Here is a 22,581-nt window from a genome sequence, read left to right as displayed (position 1 = left end):
TTTCTACTGCAATGTGCGTAAACGATGAAAGCATTGCTTATGCACGTTGTAGTTTCTTTTCGTTCTTCGTCTGTGTTTTGATCAGGAGATTCAGTACTCTGTCAGAATATGTGTAACAGCGCCCCCTACTGAAAACACGGAAAGCCTGGAAATTACGTTTCACATTACAGAAGTAAAATGGGTTTCGTGTTGTTCACCTCTTTGTCACAACTATCATTGTTCACCTCTTTCTTTTTAGCTTTGAATTTTGTATGCTTTCTCATTTATAAAAGAAATGTAAAATTTGCATATAAAAATATTACATTTTATGATTTAATGATAATTGATTTAATTATAAAATTAATCATAAATAAAATTCTATATATAATTTTTCCATGAGTTTGAGTTGATGTAAAGCTTATAATTAATCAAATCATAAAAATGTGTAAAACTACAAATTATTTCAATAAAATATTTTTGTTTGAATATATATATATATTTTTTTTTAAACCCTCCTACTAATAGATATATATATATATATATATGGTGTTTGTCTTCAGTATAGGACGCTGTTTGTCTTCAGCACGTCTCTGAACGAAACGCAGTTGAATCACACGAATCCTGAACTGCAGTGGGACGGATCAAAGCTGCCCAGCGACAAACCCGCTCATGGTAACTGGCTCGCATTAATTTATAAAGCGCCATGTGACAGATGACATCACGCTAGCATGTGTTTCTCAGGTATGCAGATTCAGAACATCGTCATGATCGTCCTCGGGCTCAGTGTGGTGATCGCCACGGCCATCGCTTTCATCTTTTACAGGTACACAACGACACATAAAAAACACAAACTCAGACTTTTGCAACTTTTTATCTTAAAATTCAGACTTTTTTTCTCTCACAATTTTTAATTTATGACTCGCAGTTCTGTTTTTATTTTATTTATTTATTTATTTTTTACATAAACTGAATTAAAAAAGGTAATTGCGATTTATCTTATAATTCAGATTTTTTCCCCTCACGTTTTTGGTTTACAGTCGTAAACATAATCATGAGTTGACTATAAAATTCAAACAAATCATGTGCGGCTGTATTCCAAAGACTATTGGCTATCTATTTGAACGTGTCCCATCCAGAGTTACAATTCCTGTTAAAAAAGGAAATACGTCACAAAAAGAGTTACAATTGTCGTCATCTTAAAGGAAATCAAAGCCTACTTTAGGACCATTTATATATTTATTTGTTAAGGTGAGATTTTTTGGGCAAATATTAAAGGGACAGTTGGGAGAGTTGATAAAAGTGCTCGAAACGGCTCTGCGGGGGTTAATAAAGGCCTTCTGAAGTGAAGCGATACGTTCATGTAAGAAAAATATCCATATTTAAAACTTTATCAACTAAAATAACTAGCTTGCGGCAGGCGTACACAAGTCGACTTACGCCAAAAGAGTAACACTTGACGATGTATGACGTATATGTAGGAGTAGCGTGAGCTTTGACGCCTCGCGAAGTTTAAACAAACAGGGCTGGGCAACCGCGTTCGTCATTACGTTGTGCGTCAAGTTCAAGTGTTAAGGTCCTTGCACACTGAGTCCGAATTTTCCGAAAAATCGAACCCAATTTTAAAAAATGTATGACGGACGAAAGTTTCGGAGGCAGTGTGTAAGCATGATTGACATAACGTTTTATAATTTAACTCCGATTGTATTCGTCTAAAATAAGAATGTCACATACACCTAGGATGGCTTCAGGTTGAGTAAATCATGGGCTAATTTTCATTTTTGGGTGAACTATCCCTTTAAGAAATGTGGATGTTTTACTTTAAAGTTTTCTCATTCAATCTCATTAAGTTGATTCCCATATATATATATATATATATATATATATAGAGAGAGAGAGAGAGAGAGAGAGAGAGAGAGAGAGAGAGAGAGAGAGAGAGAGAGGTAGAGAGAGCAATTATTTTTACAATAATTATTATGAAACAATTTCAATAAATAAAATCTAAATTTAATTAATTTAGAAATAAATCCAATAAAAAAACACCTACTAAAAACATATATTTTATATTTAATGTGTTGAGCTGTAAATGTCATAATCATGAACATGAATAATGTACAGAATGTGTGAGCAATATACATTATAAATAAAAATATGAACCACAAATATAAAAAAAAAAATATTAAAAAAATACAGAATCATTATTTTCATCACATTACAGTAAGAAAATATATTATTTAATTGTATATTATTATTATTATGAAAATAATGCAAAACAATTTCCCAATGCAACAAATCTTAAACTCCGGCTGTAAAATCAATTCGACTGTATCTCTCAGGATGAAGAAAACTGAGAGTTGAGCCACTCAGACAGCATGTGCTTTTTTGTTTATTTGTTTATTTATAGAGAAATGTGTCATATGTTTGTGTTTTCAGGCAGAACAGGCGAGTGCGTATCAATCAGAAGAAATGGTCTCACATCAACCCGTCGGTCATCACGCCGCTGGACGACAAAGAGAGAAACCACTTCAGTCTGAGAGTAAAACCGTCCTTCTGTCTGTGTTTACGCGTGTAGATGATCTGTCTTCCTCTGAGTGAGTGACGCTGTCTCTCTCTCTGTGTGTGTGTGTGTTGTAGATCGATGAGGATAAGAAGGGTGACAACAGCGTCGAGATACAACACAAAGGTCGATACGACAAAAAGGTCTGTGTGTCCCGTCACACGTGTGTGTGTGCATTGTGTGTGCTATTAATGTTTACACGTGTGTGTGTTTCTGCAGCCCGTCATTCTGAAGGAGCTGAGAAACACAGACGGAAACTTCTCTGAGGATCAGCGAATCGAGCTCAACGCTGTAAAAACCTCTTCATCTCCTGAAACCTGTCACATTTGTCATTTTAGCTTTTATGTAAAAAAAAAAAAAAAAAGTTTAATATTTTATTCCCCATAACAATTAAATACACTTTACCCCAAATTAATTCTCAATACTGGAATGCAAAAAAGCAAAGGAAAAAAAACATGTATTATTTATTTAGCATGTATTCAGCATGATGTTTGCAGTGGTTTAAATGTATGCTGATTTAAATAAAAAATAAATTACTGCATTACAGTAACAAGAATCTAATTAGAATTAGAGAGAGAAAAAAACATCCTGAAAGTGTTGTGAAAATTACAGAATATGCAAAAAAAAAAAAATTTTTTAATTTTGTTAAAAACAAGCTTCATTTTCTTTATTCCGAATGTAATTTCTTTACTTAATATATACAATTTCTTTAAAACGATCATGGTACTTAAAAAAAAAAAAGTGCTAATCTGTTGAAATCTGTTGTGTTTTTGTCATTTTTATCAGTTTTTTTTGGTAACGATTTATTTTATAGTGTCCTTGTCACATATGTTACACACTGTAAAAAATAAAACATAGATTTCATTTATATTTAATTAATTAAAATGAGGCAACAGATTACAAGCAATATTATTAATTAAATTTTACAAATTAGAATTGAGTAATAATTAATCAAATTAATTCCTTAAATGTTACACTGTAAAAAATAAAACATAGATTTTATTTATATTTAATTAATAAAAATGAGGCAACAGATTACAAGCAATATTATTAATTAAATTTAACAAATTAGAATTGAGTAATAATTAATCAAATTAATTCCTTAAATGTTACACTGTAAAAAATAAAACATAGATTTTATTTATATTTAATTAATAAAAATGAGGCAACAGATTACAAGCAAAATTATTAATTAAATTTAACAAATTAGAATTGAGTAATAATTAATCAAATTAATTACTTAAATGTTAACCATTTAAAATGAGTAAAATTTACAAAATATATGTTATTGCCAACATTGAAGACACCTGATGTTAACAAGCAGAATCACTGAAGGAGAAAACCATAATTAAAGTCACCATTATGGAGATGAGTGTGTGTTTTAGTTGGGCTCTTCACCCTTAAATTAATAACTTTAAGTTTTGTTTGGCTGCTGTACATGAGTTATAACAGCCAGATGAACAAATAGAATGATGATCTGATGGTGTTGGTTGTGTTTCATAATTTCACAATCATTTGACTTGAATCACTGATCTCATGTAGAGTCCAATTTATGAGTTAAATTTATTTTATTAATTCTAGCTGCATAATATTATTAGCCTTTTCAATGAAATCCAAATGATCAAATCAATAATAATAAAAAATATATGTGTTGTTTTTTTAGGCGCAAACAGACATCAAGATTTAGCGTATGAATCTCAGCAATGGTGACAACCTCTGATCATAAGCTCATTATTTATTCATGCAGCAATGCATGATGGGAGCCATGAATGAGTTTTGATTGGTGCAACCCAGAATGCACTGCAACATGCTTTATAAATGTCACCATTGTTGAGATTCACAGGCTGATTCATGATGTCCGTTTTTTTTTTTTTTTTTGCACAAGAGAAACTTTTTAGAAATTATTTGGATTACATTGAAAAAGTTAAAAATATTATGGTGTACTAGGCCAGTACTTCTATAGTTAATAAAGTTGAATTGAGTCACAAATTGGACTCCATTACAGTTCAGTAAATCAGATTAAACGATTGTGAAATATTGAATATGTTAAAACACAACCAACACCATCAGATCACCGTTTGTTCATCTGGCTGTTATAACTCATGTACAGCAGCCAAACAAAAACTTAAAGTTAATAATTTAAGGGTGAAGAGCCCAACTAAAACACACACTCATCTCCATAATGGTGACTTTAATTATGGTTTTCTCCTTCAGTGATTCTGCTTGTTAAAATCAGGTGTCTTCAATGTTGGCAATAACATATATTTTGTAAATTTTACTCATTTTAAATGGTTAACATTTAATGAATCAATTTGATTAATTATTACTCAATTCTAATTTGTAAAATTTAATTAATAATATTGCTTGTAATCTGTTGCCTCATTTTAATTAATTAAATATAAATACAATCTATGTTTTATTTTTTACAGTGCATGTAGTTACCATAGTAATAGTAATAAATTATGCATAATTACATGCAACTAACCCTCAACCAAATCCTAATTCTACCCTAACCCTTTAGTAAGTACTTGATATTACTCAGTACTTAAATATATAATTACACTGAAACAAATGACACCTTAAAATAAAGTGCAACTATTTGTTGTTTAAATATATCTGTAAAATATCTGTTCTTCTTCTTTTTCTTTCTCTATAAGGTGACATGTTGAACATGTGTCTGTGAGACTGACCTGGTCATTGTGTGTTTTCTCTCTCTCTCGGTCAGTTGTTGCGTATCGACTACTATAACCTGACCAAGTTCTACGGGACGGTGAAGTTCGACTGCGGCGTGTTCGGGGTGTTTGAGTTCTGCGAGAGAGGGTCGCTGCGGGTAAAAGCGTCTCACACTCACAAATCACAGGACAAACATCATCGTCATCTTCATCTTCATCACATGACTCTTGTGTGTGTGTTTGTTCCGTCAGTGTGTGCTCAACGATAAGATCTCGTATCCCGACGAGAGCTTTATGGATCTGGAGTTCAAGATCTCCGTCATGTACGACATCGCAAAGGTGAGTGTGTGTGTGTGCTCCGTCTATTAAAATGTACTTGGACACTTGTTGATGGTTTTATGATGGATCACAGATGGAAACATAAACCTCCTCACACTGTTAGACCTTACCGGGTTTTTTTACAGTAAAATACTGGCAACACTGTTGCCAGTAATTTACTGTTAATTGTACAGTTCTTTACTGTAATCTACAGTATTTTACTGCAATATACAGTTTGTTACTGTAAAATGCACTAAATTAAAACTCGAGTTAAAACTAACTTCACTTGCAGAAACCGACTGCCTTAAATTGACCAACATTTAAATGTATTTACTAATATGTGTAATGCATTAATAATGTGAGCAAAGAGTATTATGAACTTTCCTTAGAAACCACTAAACTTAGGTACATAAAAAGATTTCCACTGGACCAGCCGTCAGTCACCGCCTGTTAAATAAAGCAACATGCAGCGTATCATCGATGTTTCTGGATCTTCTCCTGGACTGAAGCACAGGCTCTACTCTTCAGCACAATGGTGACCCAAAAAACTACATTTTACAGTAAACTACTGGCAACAGTGTTGCCAGTATAACCCTGTTTTATAACTTACAGTTTATTACTGTTTAAATACTTTTCGTGGGTGTGTCTTTTTATCTTACACTGTTAACCCTTTCAACCCCACAGGAAAATCCACACTACAAAGAGTAAAAAGTAACATTGCCGCAGTGTTGCAGTGAGATCATTAAGAGAATATGTAAGTGATTGTTGAGCATTCGTGATGAACACCTGCTGTTAACAAGCAGAATCACTGAAGGAAAGAAGAACACAAGAACAGAAAATAGAGAAACACAAGAACTACAACTGACTTCCAGCCATAACACATTATTACACTTATTATTAACCAGTATGACTTTATTTCTGTTATACATCTACAGAAGTAGTTATTGAGATGTTTAATTGAAAATGTTTGATTTGAAGTTACCATTATAGAGATCAGTGTTTGCTTTAGTTGGGATGCTGATGCTAACACATTAGTTTTTCTCTTGCTGCTTGAGCTGTGTTTTTGCAAATCACACTTGTGCACACACAAAGTTTGTGAATGATTGTGGTTATGATCAAATCATCATATAGCCTGTTCATTCACTAAGAAGTTAATTCTCACTCTTTCAGAGTTTAATTGTCAATCAAAAGTGTTAACGTTACCACCACTGTGAAACCACAACAACGACTAATTTATTTCTAACACACGCATAACCAATAATAACAGAGCGACACTGTAATACTGAAACACAGAGATATCACAAATTAGAACATGAATCTCAACAATGGTGGGAATAATTTTTTTTAAATTATTATTCATGCAGCAGAGCATGCTGGGAGTTTTATACTATCCTAGTACCCAGCATGCATTGCGACATGAAACTTTTGCTCGTCACCATTGTTGAGATTCATATGATGATTGTTGATGTCTGTGTGTGCCTGAGTCAAGCAGGAGTTAATACAATTTTAATTCTTCCGTTGACCTGATTATGGACAAAATTGCTGGATTTCATGTTATAGATTTCCAAATATATTATATTAAACCCACAAATTCATAGCTCATATACAAAAAAATAGCAAAAACTCACTCATGGATGATCATGACATCATCACAAAACCAAAAACACCTGATCAACTTCCTCTTGCTGTAACAAATGTGCTTTATACACTCACTGTTACAGCAGCCAGAGAGAGGAATGGAAGAAATGTTTAAGTCAAGGTACAAGAGACCAACTAAAGCAAATACTGATCTCCATCATGGTGACAACAAACTTTATTATAAACTAAATCCCTGTTCATTCTCAACAATAACTTTTGTACATGTATGGAAGAAATAATGTTAAACTGGTTTCACACTCAGTGTGGCTGGAAGTCAGTTGTAGTTATTGTGTTTCTCTTTTTTCTGTTCTTGTTTCTCTGTCCTTCAGTGATTCTGCTTATCAGGTGTTCATCAGTGTCTCAATTCACTCACTTCTTTTCATTCAAGTGGACTATATTAGTGAACTAGTGTAGAGAATAGTGAATGAGGGTATAGGGTGTGATTGGGAAAACAGCCTCTGAGTGTCGACTTTGAGCGCTGTTAATTCACAGTATATTCCTGTAGGTATATTCCAGTATATTACTGTTTTAATGGAAAATGGTATGATATTGTAAGAATTTGGGCTTTTTCTACAGTAAGGGCTAACAGTGCACGTCATGAATGACATCTGCTGTAAACGTGTGTGTGTGTGTGTGTGTGTGTGTGTGTGTGTGTGTGTGTGTAAACAAGAATGCAGATCTGAGCTGAATGGCCTAGAAAGGTCACGCATATCATTTCTGTTTCCAGACATACACTGTAAAAAAATTCTGTAAAAAAACGGCCAAATTTTACAGTAACATACTGTTTTTCATTAAAACAGTAATATACCGTAAAAAAATGCCTTCTGGGTGATATTTGTCGTTTTCGAGAAACTAGCCTACAGGAATATACTGTGAATTAACAGCGCTCAAAGTCGACACTAAGAGGCTGTGTTCCCAAATCACACCCTATACCCTCATTCACTATTGCCTAGTTCACTAATACAGTCCACTTGACTGAGTGAATAATTTCATAGTTAATTCAGTTAATTTTCGAAGTTAATTGAGACACTGAGGAACACCTGCTGTTAACTATCAGAATCACTCCTCTATCAGAACAAGAGGGACAGAAAAATCTTAGCAAAAGATCTTAGCAGAGGAGGATTAAACAACTCCACAAAAAGCATTACCAGATTCACTTATTACTAACCTGACTTTATTTACATCTACAGAAGGACTTATTGAAAGGTGGCAGAGGTTTAATGTCATTTTATTTTCATTTGATGTTACCATGATGGTGATCAGTGTTTGCTTTAGTTGGGCTCTTGACCTTTAAACATTAGTTTTTCTTTGGCTGCGGTAGCTGTGTCTTAATAATACATTTGCTATGGCGAAAAAGCTGAAGGAATACAGTATCATATGACTATGGCTGTTTGATAATGGTCTCAATCATCATATAGTGGCCCAATTCACTGATCTCATTTGTTGTCTAATAATATTATTGATGTTTTATATTTTTGATTTTGGTGTTATTGTGATTTTACAGAATGATATTTTTCTGAAATTTGGCATTTAGAAAATATGACGGATTTTAAAAAGTTTATACTAAGAACATTTTGAATTTTCAGATCAGCTAGACACACACACACAGACATCAAGAATCGGAGTATGAATCTCAACAATGGTGACAATCAGAAGTTTTATGCTGCAATGCATGTTGGGTACCAGCATAGTACAAAAAAAAATCAGCCACCACTCCCAGCATGCATTGCAGCATGAATAAATTATGCAGCTGAATTGTCTGGTTATTTTCTTTAATTTGTACTTTTTGCATTTATTTTTGCTGTTGGTTTTGTATTGACTTTTAGTAGCGTATTCTGTGATGTTCAGATTTTATGTTATCTTTTTTGTTGATTGTCACCATTGTTGAGATTCATTGGCTGATTCTTGATGTCTGTGTTTGTCTAACTGAAACCATAGTTCAACATTTTTTTATGAATTAAGAGTTTAAAAATCCTTCACAACCGATTGCATAGCACTGCTTGGTCTTTTGCGTTAGTTTCACAGTGTAGTAATATTAAATTAAACTGTGTTAAAAAACACATTTTTGATAAGTAATTAGAAACTGATTGAGATCAGAGAGACAAACATTATGTGATGATGTAATGTTCAAAACATAACCAGCAACACCTGATCTCAGTTTTGTTGGCTTTGCTTCTGCCACAAAAATTTGTTTTATACATACACAGTTAAAGCAGCCAAATAAAAACTAATGTTAAAGTCAAGGGTCAGGAGCCCAACTAAAGCAAACACTGATCCCCATAATGGTAATGTCAAATGAAACAAAACAACATCTAAACCTCTGTTAATTCTCAATAGGAATTTCAGTAGACGAAAAAATGAATTAAGTCAATCTGGTTAATAATAAGTGAAGCTGGTAATGCTATTTTTTAGAGTTGTTTAATCCTTCTCTGCTGAGATCTTCAGAGATTTTATGTCTTCTGTGGCTGAAGTCAGTTGTAGTTCTTGTGTTTCACTTTTTTATCTTCTTGTTGTTCCTCTGTCCTTGTCAGGTGTTCATCACTAATGCTCAATCATCAGTTAATTAATCACTGAATTATATAATTAACTTCAACACTGCTTCAGTGTTACTCCAACACCCTGTAGTGTGGACATACAAGTGTTCATTTAAAACTGAAGATTTTGCAGTGGGGTTTAAAGGGTTAAATGTGTCAAATAAAAAAAAAAAACAGAGTGAAGTGTAATTTAACGGTAATCAACTGTAAATTAATTTACGGCATAAAACTGTAGAAAAACAGCATTTTACTGGCAACCACAGCTGCCAGTAGATTACCGTAAAATCAAGGAAAAACAGCAATATTCTGTAAATTTAACAGTCAGGTTTACTAAACAAAATAAGTTAATTTCACTGAAATATTAGTAAAAGTTCATAGAAAAAAGTTTTGCGAAGTCAATAACTGATAAAGAGAGTAAATATTAAACTGAAGTGTTTTATGTGTTTTGCACAAGATGATACAGGAGATATCTTTTAGTTTAATTAATTAGTTTTGTGGGTCACCATTGTGCTGGAGAGTAGAGCCTGTGGTTCAGTCAACGATGAGCAGAGTAACACAGATGTTATGCTGCCCGTTGCTTTATTTAAACGCAGTAACTGTAGCTGCTGATGCAGTGACAATCTCGTTGCTAAATACTTTAGCACATACATGTGTGCTACTGTTCGCTAAATGCTAACTGCAAAGATTTTAGTTAATGTCATGTTTTTAATTCATTCACGATTACACATTAGATGTTTGCAGTATTATATTAAGAGATATTCATTTTCAGTGGACTCAAATGAAGTTCACAATACTATCAGTTTAAATACTTGTTTTTAAACTTGAACTGTTTGAAGCAATCGGTTTCCCAAATGATACAAGTTACCCTCCATTGTATTTTTACAGTAACATGCTGTAAAAAAGGAGAGCTGTATAATAACGGTAGAGGGCTGTAGATTAACAGTACTTTGCTGGCAACCACAGCTGCCAGTAGATTACTGTTATTTTACAGCGCAATTTTTTACAGTGTACTGGTATATACTTTATATATGTATAATATATAAAACAAAAAACTAAAATACATTTTCATTACTTGAAATAAAATAAACATGAACTTAAATATATTTAAATGCAATGCAACTTATTTTGTTTATTTCAACAGTTTAAGAACACATTCACATTACGTTATTATCGTAACATAATATTATCGTAAACTAAAACTTAAACCATTCAAAAATATATTTTAAAAAGTAAACTTATTTTATTTCATTTAGTTCACAAGGGAACATTTCTCATTTTTCTTTTAGGAATTAATTTTTTATATTAAAGCAACACCAACTAGTTTTTCAACCTTCATAATATATTTCCAAGACTCTTGTGATGGTACGTCGACTTACAGTAGGTTGAATGGCACGTCTGCCAGAGCCTGACGGGGTCTGTGTCGCGTTTACTGGCACTACGGAGCTTCAGGGTTCGGATAGTAACCCAGAGTACAAAGAGAACTGCAATATTCGACTGCTTTACGGCATACCTCACTTCCCCCACCACTTCCTCAAATTCGGACGTGAGAGCCCAACTAGCCTTTGTTTGCCGGCTGGTATAGCGTCTGTATGTTGTTGTCACAGCCGAAGCAGCAACTAAACCGAAGAAGGCAGAGGTTTTGTCGGAGGAGACTAAGAAGAGAAAAGGGAGATTGATAAAATCAAAGTCCGGACGAGGATCAATATTGGTCCAGCGTGAGCTAAAGGAGGAGGAGGAGCCGATGCTGACTTGGCCGTCATGCTGTCGGACTAGTAATAGCTAAATGATTAGATGGACAAAATCATCTTTTAGGATAACTATCCTAATGACTGCAGGCTGATAGTCATGTTTGTTTATTTATTTTTCTGGTGAAAGTGTCTTGCCTCAGGCTATAATGCAAATCGATTTTTCAAATTTGCAGATTCATCTATGGTAGCTTGATATTATAATATTGACGATATATGGCTATTACCTACCACACAAACATTGAATTTAATTAGCATATCCATTATGTAAAACAGTAGCCAATAGGCTACTATAATGACGCTGGCTTGTAAACGTGAGCTACGCAATCTTTTGGCGTTTGAAAAAAATAAAACCCATGAAATGAAATTAATATGACATGCTGACATATGCCACTGTACCTGTGATGAAGACATTTCACACGCAACGCAACAGTCTGAACCCAAGACGTGATAACTCCTTCGGCAGAGTTCGGGGGTATCGGCTTGTCAACAAATGCACGTATATCCACTGGTGTAAACCATGACAGATTTTGTGACAGTAGTAGAAGACAATACTGTTTCCCAACTGTAGGGGGACCCCGAGAGCAAAAGCTACTTGGTGTTGCTTTAATTTTATATAAAAAAAATATATAGAGATTATTATTATTTTTTCTATTCTATTAATTTGGAGAAACAAAATGAGCTCCCTTTCTCGTCTTCTTGAAAAGTGTCAAGGCTTAAACTTTCGTTACGATGAAGCGCTGGTCCGTCAACTGTCCCGAAGCGCCGTTCACGTTTGTTCATGCATTGTCAGAATTCATAAAAATTGTTACCGGCCAACTATGAGTGAGACCATTTCACACGCTCGTCAACTCAGATTTTTACCGTTACCTTTAGACCCTGTATATATACAGTATATATATATATATATATATATGCTATTTAGAGTACAAATCAGTGTGAGCATCTCAAAGTTCAGCTTAAAGAGACATTTTCAGAAATATAATAATGCTTATAGGACGTATAATCAAAGTTTGGAAGCAGTCAATGTTTTGGTGCTTCTGTTTTGACCTTTGCCCTCTGCTGACATCATCACGTGTGTGTGTGTCAGGGCATGTCGTACCTGCACTCCAGTAACGTCGGCGTTCACGGCCGGCTGAAATCCACCAACTGTGTGGTGGACAATCGCATGGTGGTGAAGATCACCGACTTCGGCTGCAACACCATCCTCACGCCCGGGAAAGGTCCGCCACATCACTTCCTGTTCCTCTACTGACATATTACACATGCGTATAACTATAGACAGTCACATTACAGAGCACCTATTCTGCTTTTTTCATCTTTCTTTAGTGTGTAATGTTGCTGTTTGAGCATGAAAAAGCTCTTAGTCGTTCTCTATATCAGTGTCAGTGTTTCTGAACTCCTGAAACGACCCCATTGTAGTCTTGAGTTTCTTCACAATATTCCTCATTTAAATAATTAATGCGGCGAATAAAGAAGCGGGGCCTAGTTGAGTTAGTTAGTAGTGTATTAAACTTGCGGTTATGGTAATTAGGGGCGGGACATTTCCCAAACACACTCGAAGCGCTCGACCAATCACAACACATTGATTCAGCCGACCAATCAGAGCACAGTGTGCTTTTCAGAAGGACGGGCTTCATAGAGACAGGAACTAAACAGAGCGTTACTGTACGTTCACACCGCAGGCGGCGAGAGCGTCAAAGTGGCCGGAAGCCATTAATTTTCAATGAGAGCCGGCGGCGAGCTCCGGCGAGGGCGGCGCGGCGCGTCTTGGACGGCGAGAGCGGCGAGAAGAGTTGAAATCAAGTCAACTTTATGGTAATAAGCTATGACGCGGTTCGGCGGCAACCAATCGGAATGTAGAAGTCCTCCGCCTGAGAGGATACCAGAGAACACAATCCTGTAAACTTTGGCTCCGACCACATTAGTTCCTAAGCAAAACGGAGGAAAAGTTAATTATTTCTGTTGCGGGTTTCCCGTTATTGTACGACTTGTCGGAGCGTCCACGAATCTCACGGCGTCGATGGCAGGGCGGCGAGAGCGAATTTTGCCGCTCTCGCCGGCGGCGGTGTGAACGTACAGGTACTGACAGACTGGGAAGAGAGGAGCCGCAACTATGGAGAATATGAGGAAAATAATCAACATTAAGCAGGAAAACTGTTCTAGTAGAGCTAAAAACAACATCAAGACTTAAAAGGGCAGAATATGGGCTCTGTTCAGACAGTTTGTGGAGTGTCAGATTAACATTAAGAGTCTCTTTAAGTCACTGAAAACATGTCAAGAAAATAACTAAAGTTTTTCTCTGTGTCAGACCTGTGGACGGCGCCGGAGCACATGCGTGTTCAGGGAATCTCTCAGAAGGGCGACGTCTACAGTTTTGCCATCATCTCGCAGGAGATCATCCTGAGGAAGAGCCCGTTTCACACCAGCTGCTGCTCCGATACGGCAGGTGCAAACACACATCACAGAGACTTCGCTTATCTTATACATGTGGAGAGTACATATTGTGCCTTTAGCTGATGCTCGTGTGCAAAGCGACTTACTTTGCAGTTTGTGCGTTCCCTGGGAATCGAACCCATGACCATCGACCGACCATGTTGTTCTAGTTAAGAAAGCTTATAATTATAATAATTAAAATAAATATTTAATTTTTTATATATATATATATATTACATTTATATTAATTAAGTAGAGTACTTCCTTAAGTACAGAGATTTAAGTATACTTATTTTTATGATTATATAGTTTATATATAATAAACAAATAAAATTGATAAACGTTTAAACTAATAAATTGTTGAACTTAAAATCTCAGGATGACTTCTAGAAAATATTTTAGGTCAAGAGGGTAATTATAAAAAAAAAACGTTTGGGAATCACTGACATAAAGGAACATTTGGTGAGCTCTATAAATCTATATCTATAAAAGACATCTGTTTCTCACTCTTTTTTTTCTCTGTGTGTGCTGTTCGTCTTTTCTCTTCTAGAGAAAATCTACCGCGTTCAGTGTCCACGGGGCCCAAACGTCTTCCGACCGGATCTGAGTTTTGAGTCCGTTGGAGAAACTGAAGCAGAGGTACCTTTACACCACAGACATACTTCAAAACACTACACAGTACACTGTTAGACCTTACCGGGTTTTTTTACAGTAAAATACTGGCAACACTGTTGCCAGTAATTTACTGTTATTTGTACAGTCCTTTACTGTATTATACACTTTGTTACTGTAAAATGCACTAAATTAAAATTTGACTTAAAACTAATTTTACTTGCAGAAACCGACTGCCTTAAACTGACCAACTGTAATTTAAATGTGTAAAACTAAAATGTGTAATGCATTAATAATGTGAGAAAAGAGTTAAGAACTTCCATTAGAAACCATTAAAAAACTTAAGTACATAAAAAGATTTCCACTGAACCAGCAATTACATTCTGTTAAATAAAGCAACATGCAGCGTATCATCGATGCTTCTAGATCTTCTGCTGGACTGAAGCACAGGCTCTACTCTTCAGCACAATGGTGACCCAAAAAACAAAATTTTACAGTAAACTACTGGCAACAGTGTTGCCAGTATAAACCTGTTTTATAACTTACAGTTTATTACTGTTAAAATACATTTTGTGGGTGTGTCTTTTTATCTTACACTGTTAACCCTTTCAACCCCACAGGAAAATCCACACTACAAAGAGTAAAAAGTAACATTGACGCAGTGTTGCAGTGAGATCATTAAGATCATTAAGTGAATATGTAAGTGATTGTTGAGCATTAGTGATGAACACCTGCTGTTAACAAGCAGAATCGCTGAAGGAAAGAGGAACACACGAACAGAAAATAGAGAAACACAAGAACTACAACTGACTTCCAGCCATTACACATTATTACACGTATTATTAACCAGTATGACTTTATTTCTGTCATCCATCTACAGAAGTAGTTGTTGAGATGTTTAATTGAAAATGTTTGATTTGAAGTTACCATTATAGAGATCAGTGTTTGCTTTAGTTGGGTTGCTGATGCTAAATCATTATGTTTTCTCTTGCTGCTTGAGCTGTGTTTTTGCAAGTCACACTTGTGCACACACACAGTTCGTGGATGATTGTGGTTATATTCACTGTCATGACAAAATCATTATGTGGCCTGTCCATTCACTAAGAAGTTAGTTCTCACTCATTCAGAGTTTAATTCTCAATCAAAAGTGTTACGTTACCACCACTGTGAAACAACAGCAACAATGACTAATTTATCTGTAACACATGCTTAACCAAAAATAAAAGAGCTACACTGTCTTGTAGAAACACAGAGATATCACAAATTAGAACATGTATCTCAACAATGGTAGGAATATATTTTTAATTATTATTCATGCAGCAGAGCATGCTGAGAGTTTTATACTATCCTGGTACCCAGCATGCATTGCGACATGAAACTTTTGATCATCACCATTGTTGAGATTCATATGATGATTGTTGATGTCTTGTGTGTGTCAGAGTCAAGCAGGAGTTAATACAATTTTAATGCACTATATGATTTAAAAAAATTCAGTTGACCTGATTTCAGAAATATTGCTGTATGTCATGTTGTAGATTATCAGATATATGGTATTAAACCAGAAATTCACAGCTCAAATATGTTAAAAAGCAATAAATCATGTATGATTTTGAAATCACAAAACCAAAAACTCCTGATCAACTTCCCCTTGACTTTTTCTTGCTGTAACAAATGTGCTTTATACACTCACTGTTTCAGCAGCCGAAGAGAGATTAATGAACGAAGTCTTCGAGTTAAGGTACAAGAGACCAACTAAAGCAAATACGGATCTCCATCATGGTGACATGATGTTAATAAACTTTATTATTAACTAAATCCCTGTTCATTCTCAACAAGAACTTGAAATAAATAATGTTAAACTGGTTTCACACTCAGTGTGGCTGGAAGTCAGTTGTATTTCTTGTGTTTCTCTTTTTTCTGTTCTTGTTTCTCCGTCCTTCAGTGATTCTGCTTATCAGGTGTTCATCAGTGTCTCAATTCACTCACTTCTTTTCATTCAAGTGGACTATATTAGTGAACTAATGTAGGGAATAGTGAATGAGGGTATAGGGTGTGATTGGGAACACAGCCTCTGAGTGTCGACTTTGAGTCCTGTTAATTCACAGTATATTCCTGTAGGTATATTCCTGTATATTACTGTTTTAATGGAAAATGGTATGATATTGTAAGAATGTGGGCTTTTTCTACAGTAAGGGCTAACAGTGTACATACAAAAAAACGGTTCACTTGTGTTACTATTAAGAATGGGAGAAACTGAAACACCCAAATATTGCAGCTCTAGCAAACGAAGCCCCGCCTTCTAAATAAAACAGCCAATCGTGTCACTGCGGCTGCTGTTCGAAGCACCGGTTACTATGGCAACAGTTTGTTTTTGTTATTCGCTTAGGGCCTAAGTGAAGAACAAAAATACACTGTTGCCATAGTAACCGGTGCTAGGGGAAAAAGAAGTTTGAAAAATACCCAGACGTCGTTCACACTGCTGACAGCGACGTTTAGATGAATATGTAATAATAAAAAATGTTTTCACATTTATTTGTATAGCGCTTTTCACAATACGATGTGTTTCGTATTGACATGAAAAACTATGCGTTTTAAAGCAGCTTTACAGAAAATTTAGAAAATGAGTCCACAATACATTTTAGAGTGATATGTTATCAGAGGTAACTGTCTAAGTTATGTATTTCTGAAATGTACATATCGCAGTTAGCTAAAAATGTATTAATACACAACAAAATAAAATAATAACAAAATAAACACAAAATGACAGCGGTGAGAAAACAGCAGTTAAGAAAGCATCTGATCATAGCGATGTGGATATGTTAGTGCCAGCTCTGCAACTCAGCACTTCAGTCACATTTATTTATACAGCACTTTATACAATATATTGCTTTAAAGCAGCAGCTTTACAGTATTAAATATGAAAAAACTGTCAGTGAACCAACTGTCAATTTTGATTAGAATTACAAGCTCATTTTCTACTATAAAGCGATTTTACGTTCATGTTTTTACTCACGTCTGACCTCGACGGACTGAACAGAAGAAAAGTACAGATAAGATTTAAGGTCTTTGCACACTGAGTCTGAAATTTTCGCATGCGTTTTTTCGTATCCATTATTCGGTGACTCTGAATTGTCAAAACAGCATTCAAATGCTTGTTACGGATGCGAAAAACGCAGAAAATCGAACCCGTTCCGAATGTTTTTAGGACGGACGAAAGTTTCGAAATATGTTTTGATTGACATAACGTGAGGTCGTATTTATTTTTTAACGTGCGAAAATTTTGAATTTCGGACTCCGTGTGCAAGGACTTTACACTTCAAAGAAGGCGGAGCCTCAGAGCCACACCCACCTATTACATCATCGCCACGGACCAATGGGAGTTTGAAGGTTTATACCAGCCGGAGCAAACGTTTTTTTCCGGAAAGTTCAATTTGGCGAACTGAGAAATGACGTCACACCAGCTTGAAGTATATCCGAGCTTGTAGGACTGCATGCGTGTATTGGCTGGACGAAGCTAAAATAAATGTTTTTACCGCTATTTCTGTGCAAGAAACATTTCATTTATGAAATAGTTAATGTCAGATTGTATTGCTGATTTGAACTATGTTGTTGAAATGTGAAATATATTGAAATGTAAACAGCACTTATTTTTGTAGCTGTTCGTGCTGATCAAGAGCTGCTGGGAGGAGGATCCAGAGAAGCGTCCGGACTTCAAGCGGATCGAGGGCGCTCTGGGGAAGATCTTCAGGTGTGTGAATGACGTCGCTCGCGTTTAACCCGAGTCGGGAGCACATGCTGACGTGCTGGTGTGTGTTTCTGCAGTAACTTTCATAACCAGGCCAACGCCAGCTACATGGACAACCTGATCCGCCGGCTGCAGATGTACTCCAGGAACCTGGAGCACCTGGTGGAGGAGAGAACGGCCCTGTACAAGGCCGAGAGAGACCGGGCCGATCAGCTTAACTTCATGCTGCTGCCGGGGTCAGACACACACACACTTCATGTACAGCTAACTCCCACTGAGAACACCCTAGCAACTGCTTAGCAACACCCTAGCAACCACCCAGAAGATCCTTGCAACTGCCTAGCAACACATTAGCAATCATCCAGGATATTTTAGCAACTGCCTAGCAATCACAAAGCAATGCCCTAGCAAAGTCAAAGTGATGCCCTAGTAACTTCCTAGCAACACCCCAACCACCCAGATGATCCTAGCAACTGCCTAGCAACATATTGGCAATCACCCAGGATATTCTAGCAACCACCAAGCAATTCCTTAGCAAATGCATAGCGACACCATAGAAATTGACTGGCATTCACATAGAGATGCCCTAGCAACTGCCTAAAGAACACCCTAACAACCACCCATGACACACTAGCAACTGCCTAGCAACAAAAATAGCAATGTCCTAACAACTGCCCAGTAATCTCATAGCGATGTCCTAGTAACACCCCAGCAACCACACAGAACACCCTAGCAACTGCCAAGCAATATATACCAATGCCCTAGCAACTGTCTATTAACACCCTTACAATCACCCAGACAATCCTAGCAATACACTAGCAACCTCCTAGCAACAAAAACAAAAATGTCCTAACAACTGCCCAGCAAAAAAATATAGTAATGTCATGTCAACTGCCTAGCAACTACATATAAATGCTTTAGCAAATGCCTAGCAAACATAACAATGCCCTAGCAACCCCCCATGACACACTAGCAACTGCCTAGCAACAAAATAGCAATGTCCTAACAGCTGCCCATCAACCTCATACCAATGTCCTAGAAATACCCTAGCAACTACATAGAAATACCCTAGCAACCACATAGCAACACCCCAGCAACCACCCAGAACACCCTAGCAACTGCCTATCAACCACATAACAATGCCCTAGAAACCACATAGCAATTGTCTAGCAACTTCTTAGCAAACTCAAAGCAATGCCCTATCAACCACATGCCATAGTAACTGCCTAGCAACATGCTAGTAACCACACAGGAAATCCTAGCAACTGTCTAACAATCACATAGCAATGCCCTAGCAACCACATAGTGATGCCGTAGTAACTGTATAGCAACATGCTTGCAACCACACAGGACATCCTAAAAACTGCCTAGCAACCACATAGCAATGCTCTAGCAACCACATAGTTATGCCGTAGTAACTGCCTAGCAACATGCTAGCAACCACACAAGACAACCTAGCATCTGCCTATAGCAACCACATAGCAATGCCCTAGCAACCATATAGTGATGCCGTAGTAACTGTCTAGCAACATGCTAGCAACCACACAGGACATCCTAAAAACTGCCTAGCAACCACATAGCAATGCCCTAGCAACCACATTGCAGCTAGCAGCTACTTAGGACTCTTGCAAACACATAGCAGTTGGGCAAGCAGCAGATGTGACGTGATAAAGCGTCTCAAACCCGTGTGTGTGTGTTCTGAGCGTCAGACTGTCTCTCACACAGGCCGGTGGTGCGCTCCCTGAAGGAGACGGGGCGCGTGGAGCCCGAGCTGTACGACGAGGTCACCATCTACTTCAGCGACATCGTGGGCTTCACCACCCTGTGCCACCACAGCACACCCATGGAGGTGGTGGACATGCTCAACGACATCTACAAGAACTTCGACAGCATCCTCGACCACCACGACGTCTACAAGGCACACTTTTAATGATTTATTATTTACAAAAATATACAGTCAAACCAAACTTTATTCAGACACCATCAACATTTCTCACATTGTCACAGTTGATTCGCTATAGGTTAGAAAATAGTAATAAAATATGACAAGAACCTTCTTGTCATCCTTATGTTCAAATATGTTCATCCTTCTGTTAGACTGTCTCACACATAAATTATGTTGAATATCTGTCAGCTGGTAAATTTAACTACACAATTAGACAATACCAGTTTAGCTCAACCAATGACCAAGCAATGCTTCATTGTCTGTGTGTAAAAAGAGCATTAGCAATTAAAGAAAAGACTGTAAAGCAAAACATGGTCAGGTCAAAGTGTCTCAAACATTTTTGCTCCCAAATCTTTATAAATTTTACTGGTAGTCCATTGTATGAAGACTTTTTGGGTATAATATGCCACAGTTTACTTTATTTTGCTATCCTCACTTACATAAAATTAACTACTGTGTCCTGCACCCACTAGTAAAAAAAAAAACATAAAAAATTATATCTGGTGTCTGAATAATTTTTGGTTTGACTGTATATTTGTATATTAATTATATATTATATATATATATATATATATATATATATATATATATATATATATATAAAAAAAAACATGACAGGCAGAATGTGATTAAATTTTCGTGTTCAGGTGGAGACCATCGGTGACGCGTACATGGTGGCGTCCGGTCTGCCGAAACGCAACGGGAACAGACACGCGGTGGACATCTGTCTCATGGCTCTGGACATCCTGGAGTTCATGGGGACGTTCCAGCTCAGACACCTGCCGGGAATCCCACTGTGGATCCGTATCGGGATCCATTCAGGTACAGACACACCGGAAGAAGAGAACTGAGATGATGTTATTCGGGAAACTTACTAGAAATCATTCCTGCAACGTCTTGTGGCAGCGACACCTACTGGTCAAATCCATAAATCAGCCAAAAATCATTCAAATATCAATTATACATTTTGGTAAATAGACACATGACTATAATGCACAGTTAGTGTAACTCTTACTAGTCGTGTGTGTGTGTGTGTGTGTGTGTGTGTGTGTGTGTGTGTGTGTGTGTGTGTAGGTCCATGTGCGGCAGGTGTGGTGGGTAATAAGATGCCACGTTACTGTCTGTTTGGAGATACGGTCAACACGGCGTCACGTATGGAGTCTACGGGCCTGCGTAAGACACAAACACACACACATTCACATATACTCGCATACAAAAACACACTCTTCAGTGAAGCAGCTGATGTGTTTTCCAGCTCTGAGGATTCACGTGAGCGAGTCGACCATCCAGATCCTGCACCGAACCGACTGTCAGTTTGAGTGCGAGCGCCGAGGAGAAACACACCTGAAGGTGAGAGGAGAGATGTCAGCCAATCACAGGGTCTCATTTCAGCTTCTGGCCAATCGCAGGGTCTCATTTCAGCTTCCGGCCAATCGCAGGCTCTCTTTTCAGCTTCTAACCTATCACATGCTCTTATTTCAGCTTCCAACCAATCGCAGGCTCTTATTTCAGCCTCCAGCCAATCGCAGGCTCTTTTTTCAGCCTCCAACCAATCGCAGGCTCTTATTTCAGCCTCCAGCCAATTGCAGGCTCTTATTTCAGCCTCCAGCCAATCGCAGGCTCTTATTTCAGCCTCCAACCAATCACATGCTCTTATTTCAGCCTCCAGCCAATCACAGGCTCTTTTTTCAGCCTCCAACCAATCGCAGGCTCTTATTTCAGCCTCCAGCCAATCAAAGGCTCTTATTTCAGCCTCCAACCAATCACAGGCTCTTATTTCAGCTTCCAACCAATCGCAGGCTCTTATTTCAGCCTCCAGCCAATCGCAGGCTCTTATTTCAGCCTCCAACCAATCACATGCTCTTATTTTCAGCTTCCAGCCAATCGCAGGCTCTTATTTCAGCCTCCAGCCAATCGCAGGCTCTTATTTCAGCCTCCAACCAATCACATGCTCTTATTTTCAGCTTCCAGCCAATCGCAGGCTCTTATTTCAGCCTCCAACCAATCACAGGCTCTTATTTCAGCCTCCAACCAATCACAGGCTCTTATTTTCAGCTTCCAACCAATCGCAGGCTCTCATTTAAGCTTCCGTTCAATCGCAGGCTCTCATTTCAGCTTTTAACAAATCACAGGCTCTTATTTCAGATTCTGTCCAATTGCAGGCTCTCATTTCAGCTTCTGGCCAATCGCAGACAATTATTTCAGCTTTTATCCAATCGCAGGCTCTTATTTCAGATTCTGTCCATTGACATTATGCAATTCAGCTTCCAACCAATCACAGGTTCTTATTTCAGATTCTGGCCAATCGAAGGCTCTTATTTCACCCTCCATCCAATCACAGACTCTCATTTCAGATTCTGTCCAATCGCAGGCTCTTATTTCAGCTTTGAACCAATCGCAAGC

General features: G+C 37.1%; 1 protein-coding gene across 1 annotated transcript in view; it reads left to right on the top strand.

Moving 5' to 3' along the window:
- gucy2ca (guanylate cyclase 2Ca) overlaps positions 1 to 22,581 on the top strand; it is a 40,541-nt gene that overhangs the window by 17,019 nt on the left and 941 nt on the right. The window contains exons 10-25 of the mRNA XM_079615642.1: positions 540 to 651; positions 721 to 802; positions 2,410 to 2,512; positions 2,611 to 2,676; positions 2,753 to 2,824; positions 5,259 to 5,363; positions 5,458 to 5,544; positions 12,531 to 12,663; positions 13,752 to 13,889; positions 14,427 to 14,515; positions 18,145 to 18,236; positions 18,311 to 18,469; positions 19,959 to 20,151; positions 20,826 to 21,000; positions 21,253 to 21,351; positions 21,434 to 21,528. Of these exons, the coding sequence (XP_079471768.1) occupies positions 540 to 651; positions 721 to 802; positions 2,410 to 2,512; positions 2,611 to 2,676; positions 2,753 to 2,824; positions 5,259 to 5,363; positions 5,458 to 5,544; positions 12,531 to 12,663; positions 13,752 to 13,889; positions 14,427 to 14,515; positions 18,145 to 18,236; positions 18,311 to 18,469; positions 19,959 to 20,151; positions 20,826 to 21,000; positions 21,253 to 21,351; positions 21,434 to 21,528 (1,800 nt within the window). The remainder of the gene's footprint in view (positions 1 to 539; positions 652 to 720; positions 803 to 2,409; positions 2,513 to 2,610; positions 2,677 to 2,752; positions 2,825 to 5,258; positions 5,364 to 5,457; positions 5,545 to 12,530; positions 12,664 to 13,751; positions 13,890 to 14,426; positions 14,516 to 18,144; positions 18,237 to 18,310; positions 18,470 to 19,958; positions 20,152 to 20,825; positions 21,001 to 21,252; positions 21,352 to 21,433; positions 21,529 to 22,581) is intronic.

Source organism: Phoxinus phoxinus, assembly GCF_949152265.1.
Source record: "Phoxinus phoxinus genome assembly, chromosome: 1".
NCBI classification, from domain to species: Eukaryota; Metazoa; Chordata; class Actinopteri; order Cypriniformes; family Leuciscidae; genus Phoxinus; species Phoxinus phoxinus.
The sequence above is the reverse complement of the archived record's forward strand: the minus strand, read 5'-3'. Positions and strand labels throughout refer to the sequence as shown.